General features: G+C 40.2%; 1 protein-coding gene across 1 annotated transcript; it reads left to right on the top strand.

Moving 5' to 3' along the window:
* The first annotated feature begins 9633 nt into the window (after positions 1–9633).
* On the top strand, positions 9634–10584 carry LOC102431465 (olfactory receptor 2AG2). The gene has a single exon (XM_006108780.1). It carries the CDS (start codon positions 9634–9636, stop codon positions 10582–10584), a length of 951 nt encoding a protein of 316 aa, XP_006108842.1.
* The last annotated feature ends 4622 nt before the right edge of the window (positions 10585–15206 follow it).

Here is a 15206-nt window from a genome sequence, read left to right as displayed (position 1 = left end):
ATGAAGCAGTACTTATAGTCCTCTGGGAAATCTGAGGAAGAGCCAGCAGATTGCACAGCATGTTGGCTCAGTTATTGCCCACCAACCGCGACTACATCAAAAGTGATTTTTATTGACTAAACAAGTTCACTTCATTCTCAGACTGCTAATCCAGATAAAATACAAAGTATTTCTCAAGAAGAAAAAACAAAATTGAACTAAAGACAATTTCCTCAATTTATCTTCATAACAGTATATATACAGAGAGAAAGAGATATATCTAGGTGATATAGATAGATACAGATATAGATATAGATGATATAGATATAAGGATTAGATGAAAAGCCATATTCAGTGCGAAACTCAGACTACCAAGTAGATCAAGAGAGGGAAATGTGCTTAACAACTATGTAAACTGGTGGAAACAACAGTATGCATCCTAATGCTGACTGGCACCTAGTAAGAAGGAGCTGAAAACCAACATTTCAACAAAGTGCACTTGTTAACATTGTACTTGTTTATAGACCACGTGAAATCAAACATTAAGAATGCATCTGTTCTCTTTCTGATGACAGATAAACAGGAATAAACATCAGTGGGAGAAGGAAACCAAACTTCTGTGGCTGAATTTGTCTTGCTGAGACTTTCACAGGAACCAACGATCCAGATTTTACTTTTTTATGTTTTCTTGATCATTTACCTTCTCTGCATATTTGGAAACCTGCTCATAATCATCCTTATTGAAACTGAATCTCAACTTCATACCGCCAGGTACTATCTCCTTAAGGTACTATGCCCTTTGCTGACCTCTGTTTTTCTACAAGCATTGCTCCCCAGATGCTGGTCGACTTTCTTGTAAAATGAAAACCACTTCCTTTGCTGGGTGCTCACTAAAATAACTGTCTTCTTCCTACCAGGGTGTACAGACTGTGCACTTCTGGCGGTTATGTCCTGTGACCTAAGTCTGCAAGCCCCTGCACTACTCCACTATCATGGCTCGGAGGATTTGTGTCTGGATGGCCACAGTGTCCTGGATCAGTGGGGCATTTGTATGTTCAGTAGACAGTGCGTTTACACTGCATCTCCCCTACCAGAGACAGAATGTAATGCATCATTATTTTTGTGAATCTCCTGCATTCTTGATGCTGGCTTCAATAGACACCGACAATGCTCAGATGGCCCTCCTGTCAAGGGGTGCGATTATCCTCTTAGCACCTGCCTCCCTCATCCTGGTCTCCAATTGGCATATAATCTTCACTGTGATTAGGATGCAGTCTAGGTGTTCTCTGCCTGTGATTCCCATTTCTCTGTTGTGGTTCTCTACTATGACTCTGGAATATTTACCTACATTAGACCCACTTCCAAAGCAATGAATGAATAAGGCCATCCCTGTGTTCTATTCAATTATGACTTCAATGTTGAACCCCATCATTTGCAGCCTGAGGAACAAGGACGTAAAGGCCACTCTCAGGAAGCTGTCTGGAAAATAGTTCACCTTCAGAGGCAGTAATTTCTGACATTTTTCTTTAGTACTTGGAACATTGTGATGGATAAGAATAGTCCTATTATCCGCATCCTTCCCTTCTCTTGCTTTATTTGCTTCAATTGATTTTTTTCCTCCACAAATATTCATTAAATAACTATTCTGTGCAAACACTGTGCTGCAAACACTGTGCCCAGTGTTAGGTTTGGTGGCTCAGGAGGCGGCGAAGGAAATAAAGAGAGTTGATCAGAAAAGAAAGGAAGGAAGGAAAGTTTATTCTGCGTCCCGGGAGACCCACATACCCCAAGGACAGGGCCCGTGGATTCTCGCCAACAGGGAGGGGGACGCTTTTTTATACTGCGGTTGGGTGAGGGGTGGGGACATGAGCTGAGGTATTCTCTGCCGCAGGGATCATCAGGGCATTCAACTAAGGAATTCTCTGCCGCAGGGGATGGGCGGGGTATTCAGAAAGAAGTCAGTATCTGTGTGGGGGTATGTGGATTAAGGGAGAAGAAGCTGGTATCTGTGTCTGGCACGTTGATCTGTGAGAAATTCCAGGGGAAGTCCATTGTCTCATCACATGTCTGCATGTATCCGATCCTGGGCTCTCTCCGACCTAACACCCAGAACCTCACAATATGAGTAAAAATTAATGCTTTCCTTAAAAGAACTTCCAACCCACTAACAATATAACACAGTGGTTCTCAACCTTCTGGCCCTTTAAATACAGTTTCTCATGTTGTGACCCAACCACAAAATTATTTTCGTTGCTACTTCATAACTGTAATGTTGCTACTGTTATGAGTCGTAATGTAAATATCTGATGTGCAGGATGGTCTTAGGCGACCCCTGTGAAAGGGTCGTTCGACCGCCAAAGGGGTCGTGACCCACAGGTTGAGAACCGCTGATATAACACAAACATAATTATTGTTAAAGGGAAATAAAGAAGAAATATTTTAAGGTAAAAGAAAAAATATTGTATGGATCAAAAGCAAGGGCAATAGCTTACTGGAAGACTTGGAATATTTTATGAAAGTGACTTTGGAAATGAGACTTAATGTTTTAGTGGGATGTATGAATTCAACAAGCAGCAATGGGCCAGAGAAAATGTCTAAAGAAGACTATCACACAAAGCACAGAGATGGGTGGCTGAGAGTGTGTGGTAGAAAACACAGTTTGAAAACAAGTTATGCATGGTCTTATCATAAAATTATCTAATTTGTATTGTATTCTGAAGAGGTTTTAAGTACAAGATTAACCAGTTTGTCCTGTAGGCAGAATTGAGAATGACTTGATCATGCCTTCCCATGAGGAGCTTCATTCTGAGAGACAATGACTGAATGGAAAAGTAATCTTAGCAATTTATATAATCACAGAATCTCAATTCTTCAGAGGATTTGTGTCCTAGATATTCTGTTAGAAGCTATCAAATCTGTGATGTTCAATATCGGAATGGAATTTTTTATCTTATTTTTAAATTTGAAGACTGAAAGGAGTCTTATTGACTATATTATTTAACTATCTTACGCTTTAATCTCTGTAATTTCTTAATTAACATACACTGAGTCCATTGTATTAAAACACCTGGGAGATCTTTCGTCATTATATTCCAGCCACAATGACTTTCTTTCTCTTCCTCAAAAATGTAAAGCACATCCTCACATCCAAGCCATTAGAACGCTGCTGTTCACTTGGTCTGAAATGCTTGCCAGTCATTCTTGGCACACCTGGCTCATCCTCTACAGTGTGAGCTCATTCCCAACACAACTGTCAGCTCTCCAGAGGCCTTTTCCAAACATCCAGTCTTTGGCAAGACTCTTTACAGTCACTCTCTCCATTACTGTGTTTTATTGCGCTTATAGGACTTATCTCTGAAATTACTTTGTTTACTCATTTGGAAACATCTTGATTAGAGCCAATTTTAAACCTAAAATTAAATTAAGATGAAATGATAGTTAATAAAGGGTTATCCAAGGTCTATCAAGGAAGTCTGGCCATAGTGGTGTGTCATAAAAATACAAAAGATTGAAGAAATAAGGAGTATTCAATAGTAACAAGTGTGAAAGAATAGTCAAAAAGGCTGAGGATTGCCTGGCCAATGTGGCTCAGTGGTTGAGCATAGACCTATGAATTAGGAGGTCATGGTTTGATCCCCAGTGAGGGGCATGCAGGAGGCAGCTGACCAATGATTCTCTCTCATCATTGATGTTTCCATCTCTCTCCCTTCCTCTCTGAAATCAATAAAAATATTTTTTAAAAGAATAAGGCTGAGTACTGAAAGTAGATTATTTGGCAAAAAAAAAAAAAAGAGAAGAGATATTGAATTTGAGACAGTAATTTTGTTCTTTAATTTTTAACTATAATTCAGTCAATTTCTCTTGGGAGTAAAATATCCTGATTTATAAAATCAATAAGCAATTAAATTAGATGATATTTAAATCCCCCCCCCCGCTAGTCCTAACTAATATAAGATTCAAATGGTTTTTTAATAATTCAGAAGCTTAAATAAGAATGGTTGAATTAATATTGAATATTTATTCAATCATCATTGAATTTGTTATTAGGGCATTGGTGAGCCTGGTGAAAAGCTAATCAGTTGAGATGGAGTAGGAGATGGTGATACTGGTTTTAATCAGCTAAAAAGTGAGTGAAACTTCAATAGGTTTCATTACCTCTGGGATAAGAGAAAGCCATGCTCTCTCCTCAGAGGATGTTTATACCCTTCTGTTATCTTATGGTCTCTTTCTGCAGTTCTTCCCCGAGGGAAATGCCCTCTTAGTTGAGTAAACTCACCATGCCTTAGAGGAGAGAAGGTAAGGACAGCTACTATTTTATTGGATTGTGCTACTATAATTTCTGGGTTTTCTGATATAGCAGGTATTAAGTGTTACTTCACAAGTAATGACTAAGCAATTCAAAGTAGAAGTAGACCTAGTTATTATAAATGCTTTTCAACAATTTTGGGTAAAAATAGGAGGCATTTAGAGAAATAGTCTGAAAACATTTTTAAAAAGCCCAAGAATTGTTTTTTTGAACAGGAAAATCTTGACCATATTTGGAAGCTACATCAGAAGATTGAGAGAACTCATGATACAAGAACGTATAAGTGGAGAAGCAGATAGAGCAGGCAGTGAAGGTGAGGAAGAATCTCAGTAATAATTAAAATCAACACTGAAGTGGAGAAGGCACTCTAATTCCTCTGAAATAAACAGCCAAGGAGTAAAGATAGTTCCAATATAAAGTAATGAAGAGGTGAACAAAGTGTGCATCTGATGAATTTAATCACCTGTGATCTTTATGTTATCATGAAGTAGAAAACGGGATTGTAAGTAGGGATTTAATTCATCATTATCATAAATTCATCACCCAAAATGAGAACCAGGGCCTTCACAATATCTTTCATCTAAACATTAGGTCACCACCAGGCCTTCTCTGTGTCTCCTTTCATTGTAGTAAGTGTTATCTCAAATCTCATGTCCAGCATTCTCTTTTTGTCTCTATTATATAGCTGTATTAAATCCACAAGTAGTCCTAAAACGTTTATTTTTATTTGAGTTTTTAAATGTTAGAAAGGAGTATCATGATATGTAATCTTAGGACTCTCTTTTTTCACTTAATATTAGATTGCTGAGTTATCCTTTTTGTTGTATGTCCTTCTGATTGTTTTGTTTTGATTGCTGGAGAAAGTCCCTTTCTGTGAATATTTATCCACTCCACTGTTGATGGATATAAGTGTGGTTTCCAGTTTTTACTCTATTGTGAATAGTGCTGCTCTTATATTTTACATGTGTAAAACTTTCTTTGGGATATGTTCCTTTCATAGTGAGAAAACAAAAAAGATCTTGTATTTTTATATCTTTTATTGTACTTGTGCAATAATTTTCTTGAGTTTTCTTTCTATAATCTATACTAATAAAAGGACGTCTAAAATCTATGCTAATTAGACCAGACGTCTTCCGGACGACCTTCTGGACGTCCTTCCTGAAAAAGCCAGGCCCCAGTGAAGCTGCTCAGAGTCCCAGGCACCTGCAGCTGTGGCCAGCCCTGGGCAAAGCCGGCCCGGGTCCTGGGTGCCTGCAGCCTGCCAGAGGGAGGGAAGCCTGGGTCCCAGGTGTGGGGGCCAAGGCAGAGGCAGTTAGGTGATCAGGCCAGCAGGGGAGCAGTTAGGGGTGATCAAACAGGCAGGCAGATGTGGTTAGGGGCAATCAGGCAGGCAGGCAAGCAGTTAGGAGCCAGTGGTCCCGGATTGCGAGAGAGATGTCCAACTTCCGGTTTGGCCCGATCCCGCACTGGGCCTCTAGTCAGAAAATAAAAACTTATTTTTAATTTTCTTAAAGTTGAAAGAAAAAAGATGCAACTCCAGCAGCAGTTTCAGCATTCACTGGCAAAATGCATGATTAAAGAGAGACTAAAGAATGAGGACCATCTGGCAAAATATTGGGACGAGATGAGAATGGCTTGACTAAAGCAATGATGGGTAGAGGCAGTATGGTGTCATCATCCCAGAGCTCAAAGCAGCTGAACCCACTGGACACAGAGCAGGGACCTACAACACATTCATGTACCTGCATGAGAGGGAGTAGGAAAGAGAAACAACTAACCTAAAAGCATAGAAGGCTTAATACGTCACTGCTTTGATGCTAATTAAAGGTCAATGAAGGAAGATCTGATATAGACACACCGAAGAGTTCAGTTTCCTCTAGCTGATAATGGCCAAGTCTAGAGGCACAAAGAGTGATATGGGGAGTGGCAGCATTTACAGAACCCATAGACATACTTAATAATTTGGACAGAGGGCTAGCCAGGAGGGTGGGCCTCAATTCTTGGGTCTGAATATAAAGTTAGGGTTTTGGAAACAGCCTTAGCAAATTCATATGGGATAAAACAAGCCCTCAGGCCTCAGAGTTCATTTAATGAGTGAAGTTTGCAGGCATGGGAGGCCAGGAGACTTGCCCAGGGAATTCATTAAAATCTTGTTTCCTAGAGCAGCATTTCCAGGGAAGGTTATGTCCGCTGAGGGGATGAGACCAAATAGCTCCCCCAAGACAGGGTCCTAGCTCACTGTTGCCCGAGGGACAGTGAAACTGGGCACCAGAGGGCCTCCTTTGGGCAGCTCCTCCCCGTGCCCTTTTTACCAAATCTCTGCTGTGTTCATCTTTGATCATGGACCCCACCAGAATGGGAACACATGGAAATCTGAGAACCTCGAGGCAGAACTCAGCCAGAACCACGCCAAGGCTGTGAGGCTTTCACACCGGGAAAGTAGATGAGAGAAGTCTGCAACGATTCCACTCCTGGCTTCCCCAGGAAGCTGCTCTAGGTTTTCAGCTTCCTGTCTGCATCCATCTCTACCCTGCGAGAGAATGTGCCATACCAGTAACTGAAGGAATTAATTGCTGACCTCTGATCTCAGACGCAGCCATACGCACACCTACACTCCACTCTGCCAGAAGAACCACCTCCTCTTTCTCTGACTTTTATAAACATCTTCATCCCTCAAGTAAATCACAGGGCAGTAGGTGTGGTCTGGCAGCTGAGCCCTTGCTCCTCTCAGGTAAGGACTCTGTCTCTGTTCCAATGAAATTATGTGGAGCCTGGAAGTCTTGAGAAACCCCACTGCTTTGCTTCTCAGACTTTCTAGACCTTCAGGATGTATAGCTCACCCACTCCCTTCTACACTCTAGGCACCCTGTCCATGTGGGTACATCCACAATCCATCTGTTCCACCGATCAGACCTGGGTTCCTATGTGTCCTGGTAAAATCTCAGTACTTACCTTTGGACCTGAATTATCCTGGCCTCTAATAGTGCCCTAAAAAAAAAAATCATTTAGAATCAGTTAAAGTGCCTCTTCCCCCATATGTCTGTGTGACACTAAAGTCCGAAGTCACTGAAAGAAAAAAGCCAATTGAAATAATAATATTTTAAAAACATACTGAGCAATGATACAGAAAAAATAACATAAAAATATGCTTACCAATTCTTAGCTCCGTCTTGTTAATTGGCTGGGTCTGACCACTTCCTGTGAAGTATAACAGTACCCCATCTGTTAACCTTAGTCTCTGCTGACTTTCCTGATCTGAGGTTTCCACCACCTGCAATTTTCCAGGGAGCTCTTCCTCTGTAGACCCAGCGTGTGTCCTCTGGCCTTTATTTTTAGGTGTCCCTAAAGGAGACAAACCAGAGAACAGGAAAGGAGAGAGAGAGCAGGAGTCAGATTCAAGGGGAGGAAGGCAGAAAGGTAAAACCCAGAGTCCTAAGGATCACCACATCACCTAAGCCCTTTTTTTCTGCTCTTTAAAACTCTGTCTACACTCCAGGTGCAGAAATCAGGATAAATGTGCCCACCTAATTATTTTCTTCCCTTTATTACTCTATCCATTTATCTTTTTAATTAAACAAAAGCAAAAGTATTTCAAGGCAAATATTTACTAAGAACAGTGCTAGCACTTATCTTCGAATTTGTCTTTTTGTTGATGTCAATAGGCAAAGAAAGTAGTCCAACCAATATTTCTTAGGTTAAGCCTACCGTTTTGGCTTTGTGATGCAAAGGAAAGATCTCAGACCCCAAGGAATGAAAGGACAATTTTACAGAGGGCGTTTTTCTGGCTGGCTTCTTGCCCAGATTTTATTGTAGCAAAAGGGCAGGCAGGATATTCTTGAATTATGATTCAGTGTCCTGGCCTTTACAATGTTATTCCCTTTCTCTATTACACCCTGACCCTTTCTTTCTTAGCAATCTCCTATTCAGCCTGTAGTTTATATGTCACTTCTCAGAGAATCTTTTCCTGAAACCTCACTTATATGGACTCAGAGTATGTTTTCTTTTCCTTCACATATTAATCATCACCAGTGGATGTGTGTTGATGCTTAAATAACTGTTTTTCACAGTTATGGCGCCTGATACATTATAGGTTCTTTGTAGATATTTTTCGAATGGATGAAAAGAGGTACATCAGATGAGGCTTCTTATTTCAGGATTTTATCATCCTATCCCTTAAAAAGGTCCCAACTCTAAGATGATCAGGATGATGACATAATAGAAGATAAGAAGATTAAAAGCAGATGATACAAGGGAAAAATGAAGAATTTGGTCATGAATTCTTCTCTTCTCTTTTAAAGTGACTCCTAAGTCCTTCACCCAATTGTGAAAGATCTATAATCATAAAGGGCAAGCAAAGTGAACACTATCCCACAGACCCCACTCACTCCATTTTCTCTCCCCCTTAATCCCTCCCACCAGCACTATCATATGGTTCAGGGTACAGCAGGACCAGCATCCTTCATCATTTCATCAGATTTGTAAGATAGAGGAATCTGATTTTCCTGATCAGTGTCTTGCTTTTACTCTCAGGTGATGGGAAGGTTTGGGGCCTTCTCTATAAAGTCTCCTCTTTTATCTCTCTCCTCTTCTATCAGATGCCCTAAACACAAACACCTTGCCACACCTTTGCAAATAGCATCTATTACATTTTCCCTTGATTCGTCCTGAGGAAATATCTTGTTACTATCTGCAAAGAAGCAAACACCTTTTGTACTTTTTCTGCAGATTTCCTTCCAAAATCTATACCAACCTGATTTCTTTTTCCCTCCAGAAGCGTAGCAGTGTGCTCACTGAAGATGTGAGCACAGTTCAAGAACACAAGAGAGCAAGTTTTCCAAGAAATGAGAGGCCCCTGTTCAGGAAGCTGTCAATGACAGTGAGACTGGAAAGTGAAGGCAGGTGTCACATCTGCAAGGTAGATGTCACGTGTGAGGAGAAGATGTCATAGAGCTCTATTATAGGAAAACTTCAACACTGAATTGGAATCCAAGTATATTTTAAGCAGAAAACCAGCTAGATTTTAAACCAATGCCCACTGTCTTTCTTTACTATGAAGACAGATATATTTTTATCTATCTACAAAGAATGCTTGTCTGAGCTCATGCTTTTGGATATCTTATTTAAAGGGAATTCTTAATGATTAGCTATTAGCAACATGCTTTACCATAACAATAAGATTCAAAAAGTCAGAAGTCATAAAGCAAACATAGGTACAAAGAGGAAGAGGTACCACCTCATGGGATTCCTGTTGGCCACCCCATAGTGACAGGAGACAATAGATAACGAGGGTGAATTCCCTGAGAAAGGGTTTCACTGAGAATCCATTTGGTTCTAGGCAACTGAAGAGAATGGAGCATGGGAACTCCACCCTGGGAAGTGGCTTCATATTGATGGGAATTCTGAAGGACAGTGAGTCTCCTGAGCTGCTCTGTGCCATAATCACAATTCTGTACATGTTGGCTCTGACCAGCAACGGCCTGCTGCTCCTGGTCATCACAATGGACACCCGGCTCCACGTGCCCATGTACCTCCTGCTTGGGCAGCTCTCACTCATGGACCTCCTCTTCACGTCTGTTGTCACTCCCAAGGCCCTAGTGGATTTCCTTCGCAGTGAAAACACCATCTCCTTTGGGGGCTGTGCCCTTCAGATGTTTCTGGCACTGACTCTGGGTGGTGCAGAGGACCTCCTACTGGCCTTCATGGCCTATGACAGGTATGTGGCCATTTGTCATCCTCTGAACTACATGGTCCTCATGAGTACAAGGGTCTGTTGGCTCATGGTGGCCACATCCTGGGTCCTTGCATCCCTGAGTGCTCTAGGGCATACCTTGTATACCATGCACTTCCCCTTCTGCATGTCCCGGAAAATAAGTCATCTGCTTTGTGAGATCCCTCCTCTGCTGAAGTTGGCCTGTGCAGATACTTCCAGATATGAGCTCATGGTGTATGTGACGGGTGTGACTTTCCTTTTGCTCCCTCTTTCTGTCATTGTTGCCTCCTACACACTAATCCTATTTACTGTGCTCCACATGCCCTCAAATGAGGGGAGGCAGAAAGCCCTAGTCACCTGTTCTTCTCACCTGACTGTGGTCGGGATGTTCTATGGAGCTGCCACGTTCATGTATGTCCTGCCCAGTTCCCTGCACAGCCCCAAGCAGGACAACATCATCTCCGTTTTCTACACAATTGTCACTCCAGCCCTGAACCCCCTCATCTACAGCCTGAGGAATAAGGAGGTCATGGGGGCCTTGAGAAGGGTCATGGGGAAATACATGCTGAGGACACACCCCACCTTCTAGGGAGGGATCATGGCTTGTCTAACTTTCCTTCTCCAAATCACAATTTTATACACAGCTAGTCTTTATATGATACTCTGTGTGAGATGATACAAATATTTAAAATATTTTTCATTTCCATTCTACTGTGTAGCTGGTCAATATAGAAACTTAAACTGCACTCAGATGGAATATGTACCCTGACCTTGGAAGCCTATGTTGTACAAGGAATAAAAGAAGAAAAGCATGGAATGGATATCCTAGACTCCCTCTGTAATAGAACTTTTTTCTGGCATAATTACCATGTTTATGACAGGGAACTACGTTTTAAATTCAGTGTCATGTAGCAGTGACAAGCAGTAATAGTTTTAGGCTGCCTAAACTCCAATAGCCTGTTAACATCAGAGAACTGCCGCGACCTGAACTTTGAGGTTCAGGATCTGAAGGAGTGGCCGATGCACACGTGAAAATGCTATACAAGAAATATGAATTTGGAAGGCATGAGGGGCCATGTGGAAATCTCTTTTCCTGAAGAGGCACACTGAGACTGGATCCCCTCTGCTTTTTATTCACTCTGAATATACATTTGCCCTTTAGCAATGCATACAGGCAGATCAAAGGTAAAGTTTGGTAAACAATGTAAGGATTATCAGGTCAGGAAATTGCCTCAAGCCATTGCAATCACAGTAGGAGCAAAACTTGTACTGATATTCAGCTGTGCTGAATGTCAAAGTCCATTGGCCTTCCAATGTCTCTTTTTGATGCTAACTGCTGTTTGCTTTAGCCTCTGGCAGAGGACTGGCAGAGGACTGCTTTCCTTTGAATTAGACCAATAAAGAGAATTATCCTCAGAAGATACAATGGGCTTCTTGGTTACTAGGTAAATGGTTGTTTTAGCAATTACTTAGAAAGAATAATAGGTTTATACTCCAGATTTAAGTAGAAATCCATATTGACTACATAAATATAGAAATATAGGTAATATTTATGTTGAAATAGTGAAAAAGGCTAACTGGTGCATTTGTATACTGCTTAAACCTAAACATTAAATTTAAAGAGAATTTTATATTCTTGAGGTGAGTATATGTATAGATCTGTATCCACAGGAAAGGAGGAGTCAGATATGTAAACCACTTTTTAGTTAACTTAAATGTGGTTTATTTTACCATTTGATTTACTGGTGTTGGAAAATTTAGAACAAAAGCTTGGAACTTAAATCTTTTCAGAAGCTCCAAAATATCCTGGCTTACATAGTAGGAATCATTGTTAGGATAGAGCTCTATTAAATCTCAAAATACTCTTTTCTTGACAGAAGTCATCTTAATTGCTTAAACTATAAAGCTAAACCATTATGTATAAGTTAAAGCTATTCTATAAAATTAAAACAAGTTCATTATCAAAACTAAGAAAATTCAGAAATTTAGACAGAAGCAAAAATCACCTGTAAAGTTTTCCTTTCCTTTTTTTGTGTGTGTGTGGGGGGTAATATGTATTTTACAGAATTTTTATGTACATATTGATTAAAGTCTTGCTTTTTTATTATTTAAAATCTGGTGATCCTTTTTCTTTGTTAAGAGGAACCACTATAGTTTTGGGTTAGGGAGTCAGTGGTGGTGGGGGGCGGGGGGCGTGAGGGGTGCATCCAGAGTGCTGAGTGTGAATCTCTGCTCCCCCTTTAACATCTGTGTGTCTTTGGATGTTAAACTGAACTTTGTGCCTTAGTTGCTCATCTTAAAAGTAGTGATAATAATAGGACTCTTGATGATGTCATGATGTTTTTAGGATAGCTGAGTAAGATAATAAATGTCAAGTGCATAGATGAGAGTCTGGCAAATAATTCTTAAAACATACTGACAATTATATGAATAAATACTAAATATTTAAAAAAAACTTAATTTTTAAAGTTGAGGTATAATTGACATATCCTATATAATAAAAGGCTAATACACAAATTGACCAAATGGTGGAACAACCAGTCGCTATAATGAGCACTGACCACCAGGGGGCAGATGCTCAACTCAGGAGCTGTCCCCTGGTGATCAGTGTGCTTTCACAGGGGGAGCACCTGCTCAGCTAGAAGCCGGGCTCACGGCTGGCAAATGCAGCAGCAGGTGGGCGGGAGCCTCTCGTGCCTCTGTGGCAGTGCTAAGGGATGTCTGACTGACGGCTTAGGCCTGCTCTTGGGGAGTGGGCCTAAGCCATCAGTCAGACATCCCCCGAGGGCTCCCGGACTGTGAGAGGGCACAAGCCAGGCTGAGGATTCCCCCCCACCCCCAAGTGTACAAATTTCATGCACCGGGCCTCTAGTAACATTGTATTAGTTTCAACATAATGATTCTATATTTGTATATATTACAAAATGATCACCACAGTAAGTCTAATCAGTATCTATCACCATACATATTTACAATTTTTTTCTTGGATAAGAACTTAAGATTGACTTTCTTAACACCTCCAAATATATAACACATTATTACTAACCATAGTCACCTTGCTGTGCATTATATCCCCATGATTTAATTATTTTATAACTGGAAAGAAAGAACAATTTTAAATGACTGCATGATATGTCATTATATGAGTTCTCTGTACTAAATTTAGGCATTTATTAAACTTAGTACCCCCTCAATTTTCTTATATGAGTGTTTGATTTTATATTAGGTCAGATTTCTAGAACTGAAATTGCTGATTGTGATTGTGTTTAACTCACAGGCAAAGAAACTATTTAAAATTCTTGTCACAAGCTCTAGCTAGTTTGGTTCAGTGGATAGAGCATTGACCTGCGGACTGAAGGGTCCAAGGTTCGATTCCAGTCAAGGGCACATGCCTCAGTTGCGGGCTCAATCCCCAGTAGGGGGCATGCAGGAGGCAGCCGATCAATGATTCTCTCTCATCATTGATGTTTCTATCTCTCTCTCCCTCTCCTTCCCTCTCTGAAATCAATTTTTAAAAAAGATTAAAAAAAATTCTTGTCACAAAGAGCCAAATTACTGATCACAAAGTTAAAAACACTTTAATGTATGGGTGTTCCTGCCTCATTATACTCTTTCTAGTGCTGACTAATCTTATGAACTCTCTTTGCTAATTTATTAATGTATTAATAAAATATAACAGATGTTTTCATTTATATTACTTATTTTTTCTGATCCTAATGGTTTTTTTGTAGCTCTCATAGACAAGAGACATAATTTGACAGTTATATATGTAGCAACACTTATTTTCAGTTATTATTAGCTATGTGATAGGATTTGTTGGTTAGGGAAGTGTTTCCATATTTATGTAGTTACATCTATCCATCTTTTCCTTTGTATCTTTCAGGCAATTCTACCCTTATAACTCCCATTCTAGTTCAGAAAATATCTACATATATTTATTTTAGATTTGCTTAGTCATTTAGCAATAAGTGATATTTAATTTTAAATAAGTGTTTAAAGATAACTTGTTAATCTCCCTGCAACTTATTATGGTATAATATATATCTGTTAAGACTTTAAGTTGTGTTTCCAAATAGATGATTTTCCTATTTGAATCCTTAATAATCCTTCTATATTATTTATTATTGTTATTTTTACAATTGCTTGACTATATACTATGTTGTTATAACTATAGAAATGGGGAGTATTTCTCGGCTAGTTCTCTAGCTCCAGCAGTCTATTAGGGCTCTTCTCTCCCCTTTTTTCTCACCAACTTCTTAACTTTTATCATCTGCTTATTTTTTCTGATGGACTTTTGAATCATCTGCTAAGTGGACAAAACAAATCCCATTGGTATATTTATTGTGATTGTGTTTAACTCATAGACTAATTTGGAGTCATATAGGACTTCCTCAACTTCCACTACCAATTTACTAGCATATTTGCACATAATTTTTTATTTTTTAAAAGACCCCATCAGAGGCCAAACCCTCTACTAGTGTTCTTAATACCTAGCCCTCTTACTGTTTAAAGAAAATGGTCTTGAATTACCTGCTTCTCCTGTCTACTGGAACATTTGCTATAGGTTACAGACATGCTCTGGTATCCCCATTCTTTTTTTAAAAATATGTTTTATTGATTTTTTACAGAGAGGAAGGGAGAGGGATAGAGAGTTAGAAACATCGATGAGAGAGAAACATCGACCAGCTGCATCCTGCACAACCCCCACTGGGGATGTGCCCACAACCAAGGTACACGCCCTTGACCGGAACCGAACCCGAGACCCTTCAGTGCGCAGGCCAACACTCTATCCACTGAGCCAAGCTGGTTAGGGCTGGTATCTCCATTCTTAAAGAACCATTCCCCAAACCACATTTCCTCTCCTGGTAGACATTTCTCAGAGCGAATTGTCTATACCCATAGCTTCCACACCATTTTCTACCATCATGACACATGCCCATGTAATCAGGCTTCCTGCTCACTCCAACCCTGCTCACTCCACCTGCACCACAGTTGTGCTTGTGAAAATGAGCAACAATATTCATGTTGCAAATTCAGTACCGCTTCTCAGTCTTTATCCTGCTCAAACTTTCAGCCACATATGACAAAATTGACCACTCTCTCCTTGAACCACCTTCTTTTTCCAATTTCTCCACTGGACTCAGGCTGCACTTAGCCCACTGTTCCTCTTCAGCATGACACCGAAATATTGAAGGGCCTCATGGCTTCATT

Source organism: Myotis lucifugus, unplaced genomic scaffold (assembly GCF_000147115.1).
Source record: "Myotis lucifugus unplaced genomic scaffold, Myoluc2.0 scaffold_3513, whole genome shotgun sequence".
Taxonomy (NCBI): domain Eukaryota; kingdom Metazoa; phylum Chordata; class Mammalia; order Chiroptera; family Vespertilionidae; genus Myotis; species Myotis lucifugus.
The sequence above is the reverse complement of the archived record's forward strand: the minus strand, read 5'-3'. Positions and strand labels throughout refer to the sequence as shown.

What these genes read in the sequence shown, in the direction of transcription:
- LOC102431465 (XM_006108780.1), top strand. Translation starts at nt 9,634, where the DNA reads ATGGAGCATGGGAACTCCACCCTGGGAAGTGGCTTCATATTGATGGGA.